Source organism: Diorhabda carinulata, chromosome 12 (genome assembly GCF_026250575.1).
Source record: "Diorhabda carinulata isolate Delta chromosome 12, icDioCari1.1, whole genome shotgun sequence".
Lineage (NCBI taxonomy): Eukaryota > Metazoa > Arthropoda > Insecta > Coleoptera > Chrysomelidae > Diorhabda > Diorhabda carinulata.
The window spans coordinates 8,309,906-8,334,614 of record NC_079471.1 but is presented as its reverse complement, the minus strand read 5'-3'; the positions used below and the strand labels follow the sequence as shown (position 1 = coordinate 8,334,614).

The window sequence follows — 24,709 nt, the reverse complement described above, 5'->3', positions numbered from 1 at the left end:
TTTGAAGAAAAAATTATTCGAATTTAAAAAAAATTTTAATTTTTGCTTAATATCTCCATAAATAAAGCAGTAACAAAAAACATGAGAAATAAAAGTTATTTGATCATTTTTTACTTAACAATTAGATTTTTTGTTTGTTAATGTATGTCAAAAAATAAAAAAAGTATCGCGGTTTAAATATTGTAGTTAAAAGCCAGGCCCACTCTCTTGAGTTCTTTGACCTTGAGTTTTTAAAAAACGAACAATCCTGTAATATTTGAATTACAAGGAATTATATCATTTGAAATTTCCTTTAAAATGGTTTTTGGATAAGAGTCGTAGCTATAATATTAAAAAAGTTATCGCAGAAAAACTAAAACTATCTTGTTGCAACGTTTTTGGAGTATGTATATAGAGTCCGGATATTGTTTATGTGTATAGCTTGCTTTCTAGCTTCTTTTGGGCGGTCGGAACTTTACGCAGGTAGAATATACATACATGTGGAACATGCTTTGGTGACAGCTATCTAAATTGCCCCCCTATCACAGATGAAGATGACGAAGAAGAGGAAGAAATCGAAAGTGTCGATTATACATAATGTTATCTCGTATTTAATAAAAAATATTATATACATTATTTTAATTTTTCCTTTCAATCATTGACAAATAAAAAAAAACAACGTAAAAAAGGGTTTACAATTTTTTTCATGAATTTCATGATAAAAGGATTGTTTTCAAGGGTGAAAATATTAATATGAATTAATGTTTGGACCACCAAGTATTATATTAGTTATTATGTGGCATTGAAAAACGTGTTAAAGCTGAAAAAAATCTTTTTATTTATAATGTTATCATTAAGGGTAGATTATATGGGTTGAAATATGATTAATATTATAAGAATTATATTCCGTGATATGTAGCTAAACGTTTCTATTCTGTATAAGGGTTGATTTTCACCCCTTTAGAATGAAAAGCTGGTGTTAAAATTAAAAGGGTAAATTAAACGTATTTCCAAATTTCCATAAAAACACACAATTATTCTATAGTCGTACACTTTTTTTCTCCTGATCAGCTGACTTTCGTAAATATTAGCTTCGTTATTTTCACTGTTAAACTTTGTACAAAATATTATTAAAAATCGAGGTTAGGAATTTGTTTACTTTTACTGTTTACCGAGACTTACATGCAATTTCTTGCACGTTATATTGCATTATGTCAAGCGGCCTTTAGTATTCGGTTGCTGATCCCGAAGGCTGATTTATTTATATCTGCTTAATCATGAAATTTCAATAAAAAATCATTAAAGTGTGCGTCCCAAAAATTAAGGTATAGGGTACCACAACAACATTAATGCAAAAGTATAAAAAATGTACCTACAGATTCTTGTGGGAATATTGATTAAGATATACTTCTACATTTTTAAGAATAATATAATTTTGGAAGTAAAATTTTCTGTTTTAATAACAAATTTTTAACATTGTGAAAAAATATATTTAAATATTTCCTAAAAATAAAGATAAAGGTTTACGAGAAACAAATCATAAAATATAATCATAAAAAAAGATAGATAATAAAGCTCAAAATATATTAAGGGACATAGTACAATAATTGTAAGTAGTCAATTCTCTCCGATCCTTAACATTGTGAGGACATACCTCCGAAACTCTGATATAAATAAAATAATCTTTCAATTATTAACGTATTTAATTATTTTTCATAAATACACCGTTACCTAATCCATAGTTCCAACAATTCTAATTAAAAAATTCACCATTACAGTAACTTTGCGTTTTAGGACGACTCTGTATGTTTTTTATGCAAAATAATGCTGTCTTGTCAACCAAAGCATATGATATAATCTTGTATTCATGCTTTTTTTTGTTTTTAAATATTCAGATATTAATTTCCAGACTTTAAACTAACTCTGTATAACACACGTGTTGAAATCTTTACTACTTTTATAAGTCCACGTTCAGTATAGTAGATTACCTGTTAAAGTAAATATAAACGATTCAATAAGTTGAAAATGAATTCTTAATAACCCGTATTATGATAATGAGTTTATCAAGGTTATTGTTTGTGTTCTGTTCGACAAAATTTTTACTCGGTTATCAATAAAAAGATAGCATTTATTCAAAGACCAATTTCACTCACTAGTTTAAGTTGTTTGTTGTTAGCGTGCTTGTGAAAAATGTGGAATAAAAATTGTGTCAAGTTTTTAAGACGAATAGGACAATTCAGTTATTTAAACAGAGAGATTAGAGTGTTGAATGGATTAGTTAATAAAAGAAATCATTTTGTTTATGCGCCTGATTCGACAACTTCCATAAAAGGTAATTAAATATTATCTCCATGTATGCAATGAATAGAATTTCTAGTTTATGAACGACTGAATCGACAGAGATTATAGTTCAAATTAATAAATAATGTGTATGTTGACATTATGATTGAAGGATACGAGGCAATGATATTCAGATATCGGTAATGATGAAATTGTGCAGGAAATACAGATACGGACTAGTAAATTTCTTTATATTTGCCAATAAGATATAATTACGATTATGTTTGGGAAGTGAATATAAGACAATACGGTAAATAATTTCAGGTCAGCACGTACCTCTTCCACTATAAATATATACAGGGTGCTTTCTTTCGCAAAGAAACAAATTTTGCAAGTAATTTCATAATAACTTAACGCGTAACGATATGTGATTAATAACATTATTTCCAACTAGCTGTGCCCGCGATTTCGTTTACGTAAATAAGAGTTTATTTTTATAAACTCTTATTATTTAATACCAAGGATAAATATAATGAATGTTTGATATAAACAGATCATATATCAAACTTACAAATCTTACGACATAATATATATGTTAGAGGAAAAGTGGATTCTCCAGTAAGAGTTGACTCTTCCTAGGTTAAGTCGACTCTTACTGGACTTTTTAGTAAAAGTTGATTAAAAAGGGAAAAGTGATAAATTTTGAACAACATTTACTAGACAGAGTTGACTATACCTAGGAAAAGTATACTCTTACTGCCTTGAGTTAGTAAAAGTTGACTTTCCGTAAGGAAAAACATTCTTCCTAATAAATAAATAAAAAAAAAAAATAAAATAAGAAAAAATAAATAAAAAGCAAAAACTCCAAAATAAAATGTTTATTATTTATTACAACAAGGTAAAGATTTGTGACACTTTGAGCTGCAGAGTACATGTTTCTTTTTACGCACGCACTTATTAGATATGCATTTAGGGTGGCAAGAACATTTGAAAAATCCTTGTCCATTTCTAAGCGATTGTGAAGCTGCAACAGTCCTCAAAGCAATAGTTTTATTCATAGGGACCAAGATCCTCTTCTGATTATAAATTTGTCAATATCTCAGTAGGTAGTTTTGAAGTGGATAAGCCATGTCTCGGGGGGCAACCGAACATTGCCTCATACGGAGACCATTTTATCCCATTATGCAATGCAGTGTTTTTCATAAGTTGAATAAACTTTAAGCCTTCACTCCATTTTTTATGTTTTGTGGTCTTCCATCCAGGTGGTTATCATATTCTCTATGTCTTGGTTGGCTCTCTCAACACTACCTTGACTTTGACTATGTCGCGGTTTGCCATGCAACATTTTGAAGTTTGGCCACATAGTAACCAGATTGTCAATAATTTTATTAACTAATTCTCTGCCATTGTCAAATTGAAAAATATAAGGAGCGCCTAATAAAGTAAAAATATCAATGATCACATACTTCGTTTGCAGTTTTTGATTTTAGTGGCCTTAGCACAACAAACTTTGTTAAATGATCCTGGTACACCATTATACATTTGAAATCTCTATCGGGTTGCGATTGGAAATCAATCCACTTGACATCGAGAATTCATTTCCTTGAATAACAAAGGCATTACAACCAGTCCTTTCTTCTTATGGTTCAATTTTTAAATACAAGGTTCGCACAAACTTAAAAATAGTAAAATGTCCTTTGTAGTTACATTTTGAAATTTTCCTTTCAATTGCTCAATCATGCGATCTCTTCCTCCATGTCCAGTGGATATGTGCGCCTCGTTTAGAACTCCAAACAGCTCTTCATCAAAAACATAATACTTTATGTTTTCTTGGTCTGTGACAGGGTGAATGAGTTTTGTAATACCGCTTACTTCAATAATATCATATCGCCTTAAAAACCTAAGATCATTGCTTTCTTTTATCTTGAGGTTTTTAGACTTCTGACTTTTTCAATGTAGCTGTCGAATTTCAATTTGGAAGCCGAGCGTTCTAGATTTAGCTTTTCTCGAAACATTTGTTCCTTGGGGTCTTACACTCTGAAAGTGATTATTAAAATTTAAAGACACACTGAAATTAATTGTAGTCCAGGAGGAAACGAAGCCAAAAAGCTTTTGTATTGAATTAATTGCAAGACTAGCAAGGCATCAATTTTTAGAAACATATCATGTAAACAAAAACAGTGAGTGATCTGGAAAAACCGATTAAAAATCAAATAGTATCTGTAAATGGATCATTCGAAACATTTCAAACTTGAACAAATAACACTACTGGAATCTATAGATAACCAAATATTACTTTTCCGGTATATCTTTGACTTGAGCGGCATCTAAACTATGAATAAAAGAAAAAACAGATTCCGCCTCGGTTTTTGGCTGTCCAATTGAAGTAAGATCGCTCAATTCGGAGAATCACGACACACATTAGGTAGATAACTTTACAACTTCAAACTACTTCGTTTACTGGGCTATTACCTAATGAAGTTTTATAACAAACTGCAACTAATTATTGAAATATAAACACTTACTGAATCCTTGGTCGCTGTTGTTAATAGCATCAAATAGACACGTGAACGGGAAGACAACGGTAAAGACAGTATGCGCGCGCAGTTATATGAGAAGAGCAACATCTCGGAACAAACTTTTACTAAACCACGGTAGGTATAGTTAACTCTTCCTACGTAAAGTTGATCTGTTTATTCTCATCCAACTTTTACTGAAACTTTTAGTAAGAGTTAACTCTTCCTAGGCAGAGTCAACTCTCCCTAACAATCTACTTTTCCTGTAACATATATACAAAATAACAGTTATTTTATAAGTATTTACAATGCCTCTTTATGTTGGAAGTTTGGTTTTTGGATGTCGGGATGTATACAAATAATTTATTTGCTTCACTCACTCGGGAGAGAGCAACGTATAGTTGGTCGTGTGAGAAGCAGCTTACACCAAGGTCCACCCCTGAAACGCGTAGAGTCTGCCCCTGTGCTTTGTTGATAGTCATTGCATAACTAAGACTAACCGGAAATTGGACTCGTTTCAATTGAAATGGAAAGTTGTTTGGGATGAGAGGGATTCTTGGTATAAACACTCGCGTTTGCCGCTCACGATCAGAGTTCAATCGGATATCTCTTTGGGTGGCCGTTACCGCGGAGCGTGAAATAACATGGCGCTCTCGATTTGTGTTTTGTCGAGCTACCTTTTCGGTAAGGGTTTCCAAAGAACGACTTAAAGCTTGGTGTTCTCTAACCTTAGCAAATTTCGTTTCTCGATACTCATTGGATTCCTGAGATCGAACTAACTTTAGTTTTTTAGCCCCTTTTGTGTATCGAGAAGATTTTTTCGGCATTATTTGAAATTCCTGTACTGCTTAGAAACGTAGTTCCCTGTTTTGTTCCTAGATAATCCTCTAGACCTAACTTTTTTTTAATAGAAAAATATAATACCTACTCCAAAATTGATAAAAATGAATTTTATCACTGAAAACCTTCTTTAATCTGAATATTGTGTAACGGTTTCATTCATTCCATTCCTAAAAAGTGGTTTTCATTTATCAACCTTATTAAATGTATATCACCAGTAACTTAATACTTACTATATATATTAATGTTCAGAAAAATCTGTAAAGGAAAATGAAAAAAATGGAAATGATAACAAATATTTTGTTTCTGGCACAATGTGGTGAGCATAGACGCGCCCCGGCACTTTTGGAGTGCTCTATGAGCCACAAGAATGAGTGGAATTCAAAAAATCCACATATAAACTTGATTTATTTAAGATGACGGCCGGGTCACAATAGGTAGAAAATAAAATTGCGTCTTCAGAAAAACGCAAGGTAAGGATACTAAAATTGTAACATTCTAATGGACTAAAAACAAACCAATAGACAGACACGCCGATTCTTCAGTTTTATTATAGTACGAGGATATATTGAAAAATTCTTAGCCTACTATAGAACCAAACAAAATTTCAATGTTAAAATATTTTATTACTCAACAACCCCTACAGCTTTTATTACCTCCTCGTTGGAAGAAAATTTACGACCTTTTAAACTTTTTTTCAGTTGAGGAAAGAGATGATAGTTGGACGGAGCCAAATCTGGTGAATAACGGGGGTGTTCTAGCAATTCAAATCCTAAATCACGAATTTTTTGCATGGCAACATAAGATTTGTGTGCAGGGGCGTTGTCCTGCAAAAACAAAACACCTTTGGATAGCTTTCCGCGTCTTTTCTCTTTAATTTTTTCCCGTAGAGTGGTCAGTAATATGGCATGGCAATCCCAAAAAACTGAGCAAGAACTTTTTCAGCAGATTTTTGGACACGAAACTTCTTAGGAGAACCAGAATGTCGACATTCCATCGATTGTTGCTTTGTTTCTGGATCATAGAAATGTATCCAAGTCTCATCCATAGTAACAATTCGGTTTAAGAAGTCTACATCGTTTTCAAATCGAGCACAGATCGAACGCGTTGCTTCTACCCTTGCACGCTTTTGGTCAACATTCAAACATTTGAGGACCCATTTTGCAGCAATTTTTCTCATGTCCAAATTGACGTGAACTATATGATGAACGCGTTCGTATGAAATATTCAGTGTTTCAGAATCCGTTTTAGTCCAATTCGACGGTCTGATAATATCATGTCATGAACTGCATCGATATTTTCGGAGACTGACACAGAAACTGGCCTTCTCGATCGGTCATCATCTTCTCTGGTTTACTTTTTTGACGTCAAACTTTACACTGACACTTCTAATAAGTTATTGTTCGATGCTATGGTAACGCAATATTTTGTTTATGCATGGAACTGGTCTAGGCTAACTAGATATCAATACATCCTCGTATAGAAGATAGATTAATAATTTTTTTTTTTATTTCCAACACGCTTATATTAGCTTCATCTCTATGTAGATTTATGAGCTTGTTTGTTTGTTTGTAACTCTCCTTTGTGGCTTATCAATGTTAGTATATCTTTCGTTAACCGTTCGTTTCTTTTCGGAAAATTTTTTTTATAAATTATCACTGGAAATTTTCTTTTTACCTCGAAATCAATTTTACAACTGTTGCCCTCTGTTGGAGATTTAACATGTTGTTTCAGAAGAATTCTACATCTATCTATTCATCTATTCATTATAGTTTTAAGTGTATTTTAACAATTATTTTTATTTTTTTGTTTGCTTTAGAAACTTTTGTTTTTTTTTTAAACTATTATTATTATTATTTACGCTATTATTAAATCTTTCTATTTTCTCTAAATGTATTGTTGATTTTTTTATATTTTTTTCGTGGGAGTGAGTTAGATTTTTTTCTAATTCACATTATAAGTTGCATGAAGATAAATAAAAAAACATTAATCCTCTTTGCTTCGGAAGAGCTAGAGACAATTATAAACTTTGGATTTCATACTGTTACATCTGTTTTGTTTTTTTGATTGTTTCGAAAATATCCAAAAGAAACTAGATTATGAGAGAAAGGAGAAGAAACATTTTATTTAAACAGACTATTCACAGATGTGCGAACAAATTGATTTGTGAAACATTTTTTGTTTATTTTTTTTTTGAGGCAAAAAGAAATAATTTTGTTATATTTCTATGTTTTTCTGTTTTTGGTTTGTTGTGAAATAAAAGGGTTTACGTTTAAACGAGTTCACTTTATAATCTTTCATTGCTTCCGTATTGAAAACATTTCCGTTCCGAGTGATATTGACCGAGTTTGAGTGATATTTGAGGTACATTCTACGAATTTTTTTCTTACATACGTTTTTATTACTTTGATACGGCTAATACTTCCTAATTGATGTGAAAAATAATTTTTGGATGGAGTTCCATTTGAATGACCACCACGTTTACTTGAATCTCTCCTAAAATACAATGAATTTTTTTGGGATATCTTATAAGTTTGATATATGCAACATCGGCAAGAACAAGGAACGAAATAATCGATAGATAAAATTTCCATTGTGGCGCTGTAAGGCAGAATCTTGGAATGTTCTGCCGAGTTCAAAGAAATATCCTCCGTAGACTCCGGAAGTGTGTATAAATGCAAGGTGCCCACTTCGAATATTCATTATTGTTTTTTTTTGTTTTGATTTGTTGAGTAGTAGACTAACCAACCAACTTTGTTTGGCGTTTTCCACGTGTTATAGATGGCGTTTATCAACAAACTTCGATTTAGACGTTACCGGCGGTCTAGGGGTAGTTTAAACTTCAGCTTAACATGAAACGGAGGACCTAAATTTTTCATATTGTTTACATTTTTACAATATTATGAAGGGTTTTGGTAGAATGATTGAAGATTCGCACGTTATAATTATCAACATTGTTGACGCTTCGAAAACAAAAAGTTATTCGTTATGGAGCGAATCTTCAAATTGTCCTACATTTTTAAATTTTTCTTTACAAGGTTAACCAAAAGTGTTTTGTTTTTTGTTTATAAAATTCTTTTAAACAATTCAGCTCTCTAAAACAAATATCGGAAAAATTTTGGTTATACGTATGATTGTGATAACTGGCAGAAAAATGTATGTGTAACTGTGAGCTGTAAAATAGAGCAATCTTGTTTTTTTCTTGGTTTAAACAAGAGTTCAAATCATAGTTTAAACTTCAGTTTAATCTCCAGTTTTAACATAGATTATAAAATTGTTTCAGGAAAAGAATATTCTCTGAAAATGTATCCTTGGTCACAATAATTTTTATCCAAATCTGAATTAGTTGAAATTTAATTAATATAAGTCAATTCCTTTTGAAAGCTATTGTACAAGTTTAAAACACTACCGTTTCTAAAGGTGTTGCTTTTTATTTATTATTGGTCGAGGGAATAACAACACTAGAGTTTTTTGAACATGAACTAGAAATCAAACACAACACTACTGTCGATTGATGAAATTATATGCGAAAAAACTGTGCCGACACTCTATTACGCAACTTTTCAAATTAGGGGGAGCCAACAGTGAATTTTTGGAGGAATATATCGTGAAAGAACTATCGTAGAACGTTTGCTGCTCAGTTGTTATCCATTATAAAGTAAAGTTTAGTTCTCCAGCGACATCTATTATATCAGACGAGTGATAAGGGAGCTTCTCCTTTTTTAAGAAAGGTACGTTGGGTTTTATGTGGTTTTGATGAGGACATTTTTCATGTGAGGATTTAGTAGGTTTTTCCCTGATATAGAAAAGATTCGTCGGCAGGGATGGAGTTGTGATGGATAGTAGAGTGATGTGTATTAGAATGAAAAATAAAAGAAAGAAAAGAATGCCCATGAAACAAACAGTTTTTCGCAGAATGCGGGTAGACGGGTGGCAGGTACAGCTGTGGCTGTATTATTGTCTATTATTTGACTAGTGAACCAGTTTACCAGGCTACAGGAAAACTGCAGGAAAAACGCAATACTGACGATCGACGTATGATGAAAATACAACAGTATTTAAGTTAATTAAGTTAAGATCATTATATGGTAAGCCATACTGATAATTTCGTCATACAGAAACCGTCGAAAGTATTTGGCGTCTGGCAAAATAGCACAATAAAACGAATGCGCTTGCTGGATTCTAGTTTTAGATTCTAGTGACCACACGAAAGCCACAGAAAAAGCCTGTGTAATATATTCAAGTATTTGTCAGCTTTATTAACTTAACGAGTAACTCACCGAACTATTTTGTTTGATTACAACAAAATAGAATATGAACTGACTATAGGTTGACTTTGTCGATTGGTATAAGTAAAACGAAAAAGATCCATATCGTGTGTTAAGACAAACAAGTTTGAAACTAGTATCGAGTTAAACCGATTATAATCTGAATGTTTGAAAAGTAATCGTTCATCACGTTCACGCTCATAGCTATATGATAGGATCCTTTCTACTTTGGTATATCAGTAATAAAATGGGATCGGTTGGTGGGTTGTTTCGTTTGTTTCTGTTCTGTTGAACTTTGAAAGTTATTAATTCTGCTTATATGGTTATATATAATTAATTCTTATGAAAAGCGTAATGAGGCGTGGTATTTCCCATATTTTTTGGCTGTTCAACAAAAATATATCTCATTGATACTAAAATTTGTTAGGAAATCCGTGTGTGTTTATAACTTGTTTATAACTGCTCGATAATGTAATGTTTCTTATTTATTTGAAAATTTTTTATATAGTGGAGTGCATTTTTACACAAAATTTCTTATTAACTTGATTTATTTATACACTAAGACATAATGCATTAAACTAATAACTATCCACTAAAATATGCACTAAGATTTATTATTAGACACTTATCCCTAAATCTCAACAAATTAATGTTTACTTATCTCTCTCGATATGTTCGGGGAGTACATCTGATTAGTAACTGAGTTATCGCTGATAAACAAATGCCCGTTTATACGTTTATACAAAATGGATTTCTAGGTAATTCAGGTTCTAGAATGCGAAAAAAAGGCTTCTTCGAAACTAACAGCTATAACATACTGAAAATAAGTTCAGGACCATATAAAAAAATTGTCGCGATATATAAAAAACGTGAATAGTCCCTCTGGAAATTTGCCAAACTTTAGATTCTATCAACGTAACAGAAATAGGACCGGCTTCGCGAACTAACTCATGGACGAGTTCGTGCCAATAATAATGTGACAAAATATAAAATCTCTTAATTATCTGAATAATAAAGTGCTGTGAACATAAGAAAACTATAACATATGAACATAAAGTAATAAAAATAGCTTGTTGTAAATATAAAAATTACCTCGAAAACAGAACTTGACGTGCAAAAACTCTGATATAAAATCTCGTACTGGAAAAGATTGGATTGATGCAGATCCGGATTTTATTACCGTTAAACAGGAATTTAGAGTTCTCTATGAGAAATCAGTGGTGGATCTCGTCTTAAGAAGTCCGTCGATCAAAGTCGGACATCAAAGTCATAGTTATTGTTAAGTTCGTCCCAAGGGGAAATTTTGTGATTGCACAAGTAGGTACTGATGAGTTTGCGTGACGATAATTGGAAAATGTGCCAACGGCTCAGTTATGCATCAAGACAACGTTATTTCGGGAGTTTTTGGCTGCTAAACGTCTTACTGACATTTAGAAAGCCATAGCAGAGGCGATGTATGTATGGATTTGGGGTCTCGTATACACTACGACCCAAAGGATCTATTGTGTGCCCCTTTCTTGCTGCGATACTGGAGAACTCAGTATTTACAGCTGATCCATTAATCCCACTCCTTTTAAAAAGTCTAGAATATGGGATGGCTTCAATTGCCAGAGATCTTCGACTTTTATTTCTATAGATGTTTCGTCCTCTATGCAACAAATGGTATTCGATCTCAGTTAAAGTCTATAAATAACTTTTACTAATATTGGATAGTATTTAGTTGGATGCCAACAGCTTTTCAACGAGCAACGTTAATAATAAAGAAAAAAAGAGTGTAAATCTAGAATAGAATCTAATATTTTTTGCTGCAAAGAATAAAAAAGTTTCAGGAACAAAGAAATTTATTAAAAAGTAATAAAATCCGTATCAACTACATATCCAATAGAACAGAACGAATAAAAAGCAGTTAAAAAATTAAAAATAACTCAAATTTATGAATATTGAAGATAAGAATATGAAGGCGGGATGGTTGCAGCCCCCAACTGAGTTCTAAGATGTTGTAGTTTAATTTGGTGTGAATATGGTGGTGCACCGGTGGTATTCAAACTCTAACCTGGCATGCTGGATAAAAAAACAATATGTGGAAGGGAAAACAGTAACATTGTTGGAAATTACTAAAGAAGGAATGAGTAGGTAGAAGAGATTTTAATAAAAAGGAGCTCACGAGTTTATACGAAAATAAATATACAAAATTTGTGAATACTATATGTTAAAAGCAATGTTAAAAAGATATTAGAAATTTACTGTATTTTCTTTTAATTTTGAACTTTTAGAATGTAGACAGAGGCCGTTTTAGTAACGACACGAGGTTTTATTGAATTTTTTAAATGAATGTCGATAACAATAGATAGATAGCATGAGAGTGCATGCAATTTATCATTGCTGTAATTATCCAAAGAACTAACTCTTCTTCACATTTATTTTTGCTAACTCTCAAATGTAGCAATTTAAATAAATGAATATGACTTGTATTTGGATGGTTTGTACATGTAAAGTAGCAAAATTGTATCTTGGACGCAATAAATATAGCACCAAACCGATAGTCTGCATATTCTTGTGCTTAAAACATGTTGTACTACATTTACATCGATTTTTTTGTTTATGTTTCAGGTGAAAAGCAAAAAATGAACATGTTCCAATCAATAAATAATGCGCTGGATATAGCTTTAAACACAGATGATACAGCTTTAGTTTTTGGTGAAGATATAGGCTTTGGAGGAGTTTTCAGATGTACACTCGGTCTACAAGAAAAGTACGGAAAACATAGAGTATTTAATACTCCTCTTTGTGAACAGGGTATAGCAGGTTTTGGTATAGGTGCGGCAGTTATGGGTTCCACGGCTATAGCAGAAATGCAGTTCGCTGATTATATATTTCCAGCATTTGATCAGGTATAAGTTAAATAGAATAAATGATACAATCTTCTGTTCTAAACTATTAATAATTTTTAATAAGATAGGAATGGATCATAAATTTTAATTGGCCATAATGTTTACACAGCTCATTTGATTTTTCAAATTTTTCCATAATGCAGTACACTACTATTAAGCATTCGACTGGTATTAGCTAAACTTAGAAATTCTAGGACCGGCTTTGAAAAAATTTATATTCGGGTTTCGTATTGAATATTGTACCCTGAACAATATTTATATGTGATTTTCAAACTAAATACATAACCAATAAAAACAAATTTGTGACAGATTTGTCTCATTTTTATTCAATTTTTGGTGAACGATCAAATCTTATCAAAAATAGAACAACCATAATGACGTATGGCATTATGGCAATCCCAAAAAACTTAAGCAAAATCTTTTCCAGCAGATTTTTGGACACGAAACTTCTTAGGTCTTGGAGAACCAGTGTGTCGCCATTCCATCGATTGCTGCTTTGTTTCTGGATCGTAGAAATGTACCCAAGTCTCATCCATAGTAACAATTCGGTTTAAGAAGTCTACATAGTTTTCAAATAGAGCACAGATCGAACGCGATGCTTCTACCCTTGCACGCTTTTGGTCAACATTCAAACATTTGGGGATCCATTTTGCAGCAATTTTTCTCATGTCCAAATTGACGTGAACTATATGATGAACGCGTTCGTATGAAATATTCAGTGTTTCAGAATCCGTTTTAGTCCAATTCGACGGTCTGATAATATCATGTCATGAACTGCATCGATATTTTCGGGGACTGACACAGAAACTGGCCTTCTCGATCGGTCATCATCTTCTCTGGTTTACTTTTTTTGACGTCAAACTTTACACTGACACTTCTAATAAGTTATTGTTCGTTGCTATGGTAACGCAATATTTTGTTTATGCATGGAACTGGTCTAGGCTAACTAGATATCAATACATCCCCGAATTAAATGAACATTCTTGCTTTTATGCGACTTACACTATAGAAATAGAAAATATGATAAGTGTTTTCTTATGGATTCAGTATTAAATATGGCTCCTTGCCTATCAGACATCCAACAAGTTGGGAAGTATACTCGTATATCTTTGCTCTGATGCTTAAAAGATTACGATCCTCGAAAAGCTGCTGGAAACAGGATTTTAAAATCAAGAACCACTCAAGTTCAGGAAGTGGTAGTATATCAAACGTAGGTTTTAAAGGATATATTACGTAGATAGGGGAGAAAGTATAAAGAGAGATACGTGGGTGTCAGAGCAACCAGTAACAACAAAATACGTAGCAAAATCGGTGGAACTTGAATAGTTATTAAAAAATTATTGAGCTGCCACCTAAAATGAAAGTAGAATGAAAAGCGTGTTCATATAGTATTATATTTCTCTTAGGTTTTCAAAAAAGACGTGTTTTGAAATCATTCAGGAAATTTTGTAAGCTGTTTATATGTTTTATCTAATGATACACTACCAGTCAAAAGATTTTGCCCATCCTATAGTTTGCGTGATCAGTAATAAATAAAAACAATACGATTGATTTCGATATTTATATTTTGCAAATATAGATAAGAATATAGTAGATAATAATAAAAATACAGTCTGTGATTGTCACATATTTCAATTTTTGATTCATCGTTGTTATCCCCTTTTCCTTTTATTATTCCGCTACACAATTTTGGCATTCTCTGTAATAATTTCGACGAATAATCATCGTTTATTTGTTCTTCAGGATATTAGGATATTTCAAAGATGTGAAGTAGATCTAGGACATTGCTTTCTCAATTGCCTATCCAATTTGTCCTACAACTCAATCTTGTTGAGGTTGAGCGACTGTAACGGCAAAATCATTACTTCCAGTACATTATTTTCTTTCAAATACTCTCTGCACAGATTCGATGAATGCTTGGGGTCGTTGCCATGCTGAAATATACATTTTCTGTCAATAAGGCGCTGCCCAGAACATAAATGTTTCTTATAGCCCCATTTTCTTAGAATCCCTATCAGGTCTCCAGTCGCCCTTCCTCTAAAACTTCCACAACCCATCACCGAGCCTCTGCCGCATTTTACAGTCTCTCTCTTACACTCTTCATGCGTCCTATTTTCATTCATAGTTTAATTGATCTGACGTTTACTGACCAATAAAATAAGTTCATCTTTAGCAGTTTTGGTTTTTCGAGATCGCCCAGAACGTTTTCCATTGCCAAAACCCTTGGGTGATGCATATTATTTCCCGTTTCCACGGCGCGTCGAGGTATTTATAGACTATAAAGGTATTGCAAATTAAAATATCTATACATTTGATTATCTGATATGAAGGAATTCTATATGACATAATCTTGAGCTATTGGATTTATTTTAAAAAAATCATAGATGTTAGAGAGTGCAGAGCTAATAATTACATACGACAATAACTAGGTTTTAATCCACTCTAAAGTAAATTGACATTAAATGAATAGTCTATATTTTCAGATGTTACTCAAATGTATTTTTTCTACGAGGAATGATGAAAAAATGCGGAAACACAAAACTTTAATCCGTCAATATAGCTACGAGACGTAAATCAGGCAAATAAGGCGCATGGGAATAAACATAGAGGACTTTTAGTTGCAAAAAACTCGTGTATCAAACGATTGTGAGTGTTTTGAGTTCTTTTTTCTGGTACCTGTATTTTCACATCGTTTCCCAAACATTCTAGTATCCCAATCGTATGTTTCAACGAACAAATCTGTCCACTTTTTATGAATATACATCTGGTGTTCATGTCGAAGGATGTTCCAGCCGTTTTTCGTACTTAACTGGCCCATAAGCAGTCACTGCAGCTATATTTTAACATTTCTGGAGTTTTTTTGGTACCTCTCACAAAATTTCATGTTAAAACATTATCAAAAATCCATATTTCACGTCAGATAGCGCAATCATGATCTCACTGAAAGGTTTATCACATCTTGTACATAAAGAAATTCTGAAATCAACTTATATAATTTTTAGATAGTTAATGAAGCTGCCAAATACAGATACAGATCAGGAGGATTGTTCGATTGCGGAAAACTTACCATTCGCGCTCCTTGTGGAGCGGTAGGACATGGAGCTTTATACCATTCTCAGAGCCCAGAAGCTTATTTTGCACACACACCTGGGTTAAAGGTAAGTGAATTAATATCAAGCAGTTATCAAAAGGAGTTCTTGTTCTCCCATTTGCTTCCATGAACGGTCCCGCCTATTTTAATTCACGAAATCGTACGAATAAAAGGTACTGGTAGGAATAAAACTGCAACCGTATCTACACTTGGAATCCTTGGTACCTATTGTATGAAACTCATTGTATATTTAGTATTGTCTTGGTTTTGTCCAGATTTGTTCGTAATATATTATTATGTTATATATTTTTATGAATACAAACTTATTTCTATAAATTTCAACTCCAGGTACGACTTTTTGAGTATTGTTTTAGAATTAAAAACGTACATAGATTTTTTATATGAAAACCTGTATTTTCCAACATAATTTTCACTGGTATTGAGTAAATTTACCATATCGTTCAATTAACTTTCAAATTCAATCTTCTAAGAATTCTACCGCCTGTTTTGACAACCTCTTTCAACACAACTATTTTGACATTGTCATCGTTATCGTCGTTTTATTCAATTTGAGAAACCTGTGGAAGTCAGTGAGGGAAACAATAGAATTTATGGCGAGCTGGTCCCAACCAAATGCTCTGATCATATCTTTGATACGATGTGGACGGAAAATTATCGGGAAACAAAATGATACCTCACTCAGCATGTCACGGTGGTGTTTTCATAATACGTTGTACAACTTGGTGTCTCCCCCCAACGATGTCAAATGACTTTCCATAGCCCGTTGTTTTATTTTTGGTGTAACGTTGGCACATATGTATATCACCATTTATTTATCTTATTCATCGTATTGCAAATAGAATGTGAAGGACTAAACACTTGGTTCAATGCTACTCTGGGAACATACATACAAAAGTGATCTTATACTACATACGAAATAAGTATTGAAATAATAAACAATAAATGCATAAATTATTTATTCAAACAACGTGAGGAAACACTATTATTCATCTATTTCTTCACTTTAGGTTCTTGTAGTTGACCAGTTCAGAATAGTATCATGAAATTCTTTGATTTGAAGAATATATTGGATTATTTTTTGCATGTCATTCATTTTTTTCTCATTTATGGGTATTTTAAACATACACCGGATTTTCTGGTATTTTCGTATTTGTTTTTGGAGCAAAATGCAGCTTTCATGAAATCATCGATGAATTCGGAACATGTCAATTAACTTTTATGACATAAACTATATTCAAAGCTTCTGTATTGCGAGATATTGGATGATTTACAGCTTTTCTTGAAACATCACTGCCATGAGTTTTTAAAATCAAGTATGTAGTTTGAAGTAATCGAGAAACCCTTTTTTTTTGTTGCCAAAATAAGAATATATACATACTTATGTCATTTCTCCTAACGAGTCCTTTTGTTGTCCTAAAATTTCTGTCACATTGTAAAAACGAATGTCCACGCACTGGAAAGTATTGATATATTTTATTAAAACGATCCATTGCAACAAAAGTAAGAAAGAATCTTATGATCGTGTTATTCTTTGACATAGGGATCCATATTCTTTATTGTTTTCCACAATAAATAACACACTTCATCCGGGCCCCATTCACCTTTATGGTAAATCTTCAAGTTGTGAACACAAAACACTTAAAGCCATAGTTTTCTTAAATAAAACATTTCTTGAACTGGGATCTTAGGAATAGGCAGAGTTAACATATAATCAAATACGATAACTTCTCCGTCTATTCTTTTCTGAAACAATGTCAAAAATTCTTTTTTCTACGACCGTGCGTTTTAACACACTTTCCCGCACGCATTTTAGTTTTGAAAGTGTCACTTTCCCGCACTAGTGCGGGAAAGTAAAATTATGCAAATTTTTACCTTATTAGATAGTTTTTTACTTCGGAGGTTAGAACTATTGTTACTACAGGTAAATAAATATTTACGAAATAGTCCATCAAATAAAAATTAAACCTTTTCTAGCTTTTGTAGCATTTTTAATTTTTTGAAAATATAAAATAATACAGATATTTTTCATATAACCATGTAATTGTTACTAAAACGTCAAAGTTGTTCAAAACGTCATGGAAGTGACCGAAGTGACCAAAGTGCAATCTTCTTCTAAATTAAACCACATTAAACCGAATCCGATACAATAATATTAATGGATTTATCCGACGAAGAACTTCCCGAAGCCATTTTGAAGGCTGCAAATGAAACTAATTCCGAGCTGTTACCTGCCAAATGACTTAAAACCATTGCCGTCACCGTCATCTTTATGCGACCTGCAACCGATGCCATCCTCATCGACGTCATCTACCTTCCAGTTGAAACCAAATAACTCCACTGGACCGGCAATTCTTACTAGTCTACAGAATGCAACAAATTGTGTTTTCAATATTAATATTTATAATAATTAGTAGTTTTTAGTTAAAGTTTTGTATATTATTATGTTTGTTTGAATAAAATAATTTTAGAAAAATGGGTTGGTATACTTTTTTGTATATACGGTCGTAGAAAAAATTATGTTGACTTGACCGCTTGCCCGAACTCCGCTCCGCGTCGTTCGGGACAACTGCAGTCGCGTGCGGGAAAGTATCACTTTCCGCACTTGTTAGGAAAATAACTATTTGTTTATTATAAAACTTCTTAGCACGTTTATTATAATTTTTTCCGCGACTGCCACTCTCTTCGCATTCTCATTGAGAAATTTTTTATTTTTGCTTCGAGCTGTTCTCTTGTCGGGCAAACGTCTACCTGTGGCCGACCAAATCTGAAGCCATGATTATCATTGAAATATTTTCGGTAAAGTCGTATTTTACGCATTTTACGCTGCTGTAATAACATGGTTTTAGAGGAAATGATCGAATACGTTCTCAAAAGTTGCAATTGCTTCATTTAGTAAAACATTATCAATGTTTCCCTTCCTGTTTATCTTCAGGTAGTTTTCCCTTCGATTTAAGGGAGGTAAGACGAAAAATACACTAACTTATTATAGCATATAAAATGGAGACAACGTGATTTCATGGCCAAATACGTAAACGTACTGTCACATTTTTTCGGTTTTTCATGTTTTGAGCGGAAGCGTTAACCTTTGAGTATTCAATAAGATTATCAAATATAATTATATCTTGTTCTTTTTCCGATCGTCCACTGTAAACTAATTAAAATAACTGCTGTTAGTGTTGTTTTTCTCCATTACTAACCTGCCGAGTACAGTTTTTTCACAAACATAGTCATTATTACAGTTAGATTTAGCCGACACAACCTTCCACTACATTTATTCACATATGATTGACCAAGTAGACGTTGTGACCTTTGCTTTACTTTGTACAAATTGTATTTCTAGCACGTCTTGTCTTCTTTTTCGGAGTCTTAGCTTCAGACTCGTTATCAAATAAGTCGTTGCAGCTACTTTCACTAGTCATATCCAAACTTTAACAATGAAATAAACAATTTTTTGGTTTAATAATCTCCACAACGTTAAACCAGTGTCTCAAATACAACTAAAATGACGACTAATTTGTCCGTTACTATTGCATCACCCACTAAAAGCAATATTATTTTATATATCGAAAGAAACTGAAAAAAATAAACAATACTTCTAGAAAAAAATAGAGGTTTTATTTCTTTCTTCCGACTAACGGTTCTTGTGGCCTCACGAATCTATATGAAGTGAATGGTTTTTCATTACATTCTTAAGACTCATTATTGAGCGCCACGTCTATAGAAAAAAAATTTTAGCACGTATCAGAGTGGCTTTTATTACCATCTTCCAATTGGTGGTTCAATTATGAAAAATGTTTCTCATAAGTATTGTGTACAAAACCTTGAAAAATATGCATTCGTATAAATAATAACATAAAACTTTGTTTGAAGATAGTTATTCCAAGAGGACCAATAAAAGCTAAAGGACTTCTTCTCAGTTGCATAAGAGATCCAGACCCTTGTTTGATATTTGAACCAAAAATTTTGTACAGAGCTGCTGTAGAGGATGTACCTGTAGCTGATTATCAATTACCGATAGGGAAAGCAGATATTATATTAGAAGGTAATAATAAATATTATTTTCTACAATAAATTCTTAAATTATATCAATACACATAAAATCATCCGATTATTAAATAAGAGTTTAAACTATTAGACGATTATAACGCAAGCAACCAAATATTCACTATGTAGCTTCACACTTATTTCTGTAACATTTCTGGCTATATAATAATGCATAAACTTTCTTTCAGTTCATAGTTTAAAATGATTTCTCTAGTTTTCTCTATATCTATTATTTTTATTATACTATTTGACAAAACTACAGTATTTCCTTTCCGTAGACAAACTGCTGACAGGTTACATGAGTAGGGTAAGGTCACCTAAGGGTACGCACATAACTTTCTCTGGGTTATAAATTAGTTATACTCTATCAATTTTCGAAAATTAATATTTATTCAAGTGAAAACTATATATGAATACAAAAACGAATCAAAACTTAACGATTCACTATTATGGTTAACGAAAAATAAGATAAAAACAAAATTTTCAAAATGCGTTCGTCCTATTGGATCTCATTCCCCCTGAAGAGTACGCAGTGTGTTATCCAAGAGTACAAAGTTAACCTAAGAGTACGAGGTCAACCCCTTTTCGGGCACAAATCACAAAAATAATCATACAGTCCTTCATATGCGGTGCAAATATCGTGAAACCATTTTTTAAAGGCTTTACACTTTATCAGGTCTGTTTCTGGGGGCTCATAGTACACTTCATTGCACGCAGGATATGTTCCACTGATTTTTCTTTTTGGAATACCATTTCTATTTTTTTAGAAGCTTGTTGGGATTAATTTGATTTTCCTTTTTTTTATTTTTTGTTCAAGTCTCTTTTAACAGTTTGTCTATTTTTCTCCTCCAAATTCTGATCAAGTACTGCCTTGTAGGGTGTGCTTGTTAAAAGTTCCGACTTCTTGCTGGTAGCCTTCCTTTTGTTGCTTTTGGTAATGAACACAAACGATCAAGAATTCCGCAATGTTGATCTAAAATAAAGTAACCACCGAAGTCAATAATTACTATACTTAACTATAAAATTTACAGCCTTCCACTTCAGATGAGATTTAGAATGTGATTTTTCTATTTTGAATTTGTTTGTCACGTCTCTGAATATTTTGGTAGAATTATTTGTTTTCATGGGAATGTAATAACTCATACTTACTATAAGTACGCAGACCACTTGGCCCAGTTTGTGGTGATTCGTTTCTTTTTTTCTGGAGTGGATATGTTAGTTTCACTTGCCGTCAAAGAATAGCCTGAAAGGAAAATTTACATTATGGAAATTCGTTTTTCAGAGGTAGCGTTTGCGGATACTAAAACTGTCGAGACGTTTAGTGCATTTTTCAAAAGCGGAACAAGACAATTCCTCACCTTCTAATACTATTTAAATATCTTGTCCATTTTGTAAGAAACTATCGGTTATGCTGACAGGAGCAAAAACAACGTCATTGAAGATATGAGGATTGTAAGGCCCTATACCTGTTGCTGAGAAACAGTGCTCACTATTATTGATTGAAAGTAATTTTCCAAAAATGAATGCGCATTAAAAAGGGCAGGTATAAATGAGTCAGAAGCCTTTTAGATTATCTCTAATCCTCAATGGCGCCGAACGTTGAAATTTTTCAGCCGCGCGCGAGCAAACTAAAATGGCGCTGAACGGTGCTAGAGCGCCTAAGAGCGGCTAAATTTGCAATAAATCGTAAGTTTATTTAGTCCTCTAAACGATCCGCTCAATTTTAATCCAGGAGAAGGCAGGAGGGACAACTATATTTTCATTTGAAAATTATGTAGGGAGAAAAAAAAAAGATTTTTCCGAGCTGCATTCTAATGCGCATTCAGTATTAACTGTTGTAAATTTCAATTATTTTAAGATTATTATATAATCTTCTTACCTTAATAAATAACGTCCAGAAAGAATTTTGTCAATCGCTCAACTATTTCAAAAAATATTCACTATTGAATTGTGCTCAATCGGAAGAGCGACAAGCGCGCGGAGCTTGCAGCTGCTGCAAGGGTCACTTTCAAACTGTTGTCCTGCTTCAGGTAATCGATTTAGGGACCTATCCTTCAGGATTCTAACGTACCGAAGCCCCCTCTAGAGGACCTGAACAAAAACAAACCGGAATGTTGACCTTCGGTTTTGGCATTTTTGGCCACGAAATCGGGAAAAGGAAACACTGTGCACCAGGATTAACTGAATCTGTCTTTTTACTAGCCTGATTTCTGCAAAAAAAACCTAACCTCCTGTACCATTGGACGCGTTCCAAGGTACATGAGGTGATTTTGTTTCAAGGCACAAGAGGATACATTTTTCCTATCAATTATTTTTATAAAGGTTATGTTAGAAACAAATAACAACACTGCGTAATTACTTACCAATAGTTGCAAGTTGTAAATAAAAAAACCACTTATCTACATTCTTTTGCCGTAAGCAAAAAATCTCACTCAAATATTTACTTAAATGACTTAAAAACAAGTTTTTTGTTTTACTGCTAAAAAGTGCAGCCAATTCACTGCAGACTATACATCTATGAATAGGAAATAGACGTTCCAATTAACATCATTTCTGGATTTATAGATGAAGTCACTGATTTTAAATTTAAATCGTTTTAAGGTACTATGTTCAAGGTACAACTGTCTCCCCCACTTAAATGAAAAACGAATTCCTTTTTCCCCTGCCTTTTTCTCTTTCATGGTATTGAATTACATTATTTGGAAAATTGTATTTTCTCTGCAGTGTACTGTTTGAATATTTTTATTTTTGTTCATTATTTTACCAACGGACTTCGATATGTATATTTCAGGAAACGATGTTACTCTCATTGGATGGGGAACACAAGTTCATGTTCTAAGAGAAGTGGCTGAAATGGCAAAAAAACAGCTGAAGGTTTCTTGTGAGGTTATTGATCTAGTCTCCATTTTGCCGTGGGATATGGAAACCGTATTTAAGGTAAAACACATTTTAGGTATACAGCGTGGAAAAGTCGAATGACTTAAATTAATTATATCGGTTACTCCAATTATTAATAAGAATTTACAAACTCAATTCCATTTGAATGACAGAGCCCGTAATTTTTTAATGATTAGTATGGCATTTTCATATGTCGTTTCGTTGATAAATGTTTTTGTTTCTAAAGTTTATTATAAAATTACCATAGAAAAAATCGTATGATTATCCAGCTTTGATACAATACACTCAAACAAACAAAAATATGAAAGACAAATAAGAAGATAATCGAAAAACCGCGAACGTTTTGACAAATCCTACTTATGAATATTATTCGACCATCAGGTGTGGCAATCCGTTCAGATTTGAATGATTAATTCTTAGCACTTCATTGCCTACATGTATGATTGTTTAGAAATAGTTTTAAAAATATTTTCGTTACAGTCTGTAAAAAAAACCAAACGAGTTCTGGTATCTCATGAAGCGCCTCTAACAGGAGGATTTGGAGCCGAATTAGCAGCAGCAATTCAGGTACGTACTTATAGAGAATATATGAGAAAAGATACTTGAAATATATTCTAATTTCATATCAATAATAAACTGTAACTGCAAACTCTAAAATATTTTTTGGTATTGCTCATGTTTGTATTCAACAAATCAAAATTAATTATCACATTACCCGAAGAATATTTATTAAAGTTAAAATTAAAAATACTTCACTCAATGAACTTGAATTCATACTGAACACACTGTTTTCAACACCAACACTCGCAATCACACTGTCTGACGCGCGTTTCGATAACCAACTTGTCGTTTTTAGAGACCGAAGGTAAAGTCCAGAGACTAACTGTCTTTTACCTGTCTTTCAACTTGGTTATCGAAACGCGCGTTAGACAGTGTCATTGTGAGTGTTGGTGTAGTGGTGGTGTTATCAGTGTGTTCAGTATGAATATCACCAAGGATTTCAAAAATTCCAACTTAGACTTGAATTCATGTAGATGTCGATTTATCCTCTAAACTCTTATATGACACTTTAAAATACATGATAGGAAATTATTAAGACATAAGTTTGTATTTGTGTAAGTTACAACCGGTAAAAATCAAATACCTCTAGCAGTATTCAGAAATAACTGAATAATATCTATCTTTTGCAGGAGGAGTGTTTCTTGCATCTTGAAGCACCTATACAACGAGTTACGGGTTACGATACGCCGTTCCCACACGTTTTTGAACCCTTTTATATACCAGACAAATGGAGATGTTTTGACTGTGTTAAGAAACTGATAAATTATTGAAATAAATATTTATAAATAGAATATACTTTAAACTTTAAGTCCAGTTTTTATTAGAAAGTCGAATTGTCTGATATAAAATAATGTTACTGCGCTTACGGCCCTGTGACATATCTTTATTTCAAAATTAATACCATTATTGATACTTATCACCATTTGGAGTACACTGTATGAGGCCGGTAACGGATTCCAGTAATGGTTAATAGAATGCGATCTAACAATTCTGGGGGGTGAATTAGACACAAAATTATTTTCCTTGCAGAAAAGTCTACACAATGCGTTTCACTAAAAGGTGATTCTACAATTTTTTTCGGAAATCAATTGGAGAAGAATTGAAAAACTCCTTTAATGAGATCTGTTTAGCGTGGAAGGCAATTTTGAGCACATTTTCCAATCTCAATCATAATGTCAAAACTTCAAATAAATCAGGAAGAGAATTTTGGAAAAACTCTTCGCCAGCTAGCCAGATTTGTGGAGTCCAATCAAACAATGATCAATAATGACGACTCAAACAAAAAGGTTTTCATCTTAATATTCATTATAATTATGCATA

General features: G+C 32.7%; 1 protein-coding gene across 1 annotated transcript; it reads left to right on the top strand.

Moving 5' to 3' along the window:
* The first annotated feature begins 1,802 nt into the window (after positions 1–1,802).
* LOC130900095 (2-oxoisovalerate dehydrogenase subunit beta, mitochondrial) lies at positions 1,803–24,197 on the top strand. Its single transcript, XM_057810442.1, has 7 exons — positions 1,803–2,311; positions 12,494–12,774; positions 15,777–15,932; positions 19,757–19,928; positions 22,722–22,867; positions 23,309–23,395; positions 24,019–24,197. The coding sequence occupies exons 1-7, from the start codon at positions 2,170–2,172 to the stop codon at positions 24,157–24,159; spliced, it is 1,125 nt and encodes a 374-aa protein (XP_057666425.1). The 5' UTR covers positions 1,803–2,169; the 3' UTR covers positions 24,160–24,197.
* Positions 24,198–24,709: the final 512 nt, after the last annotated feature.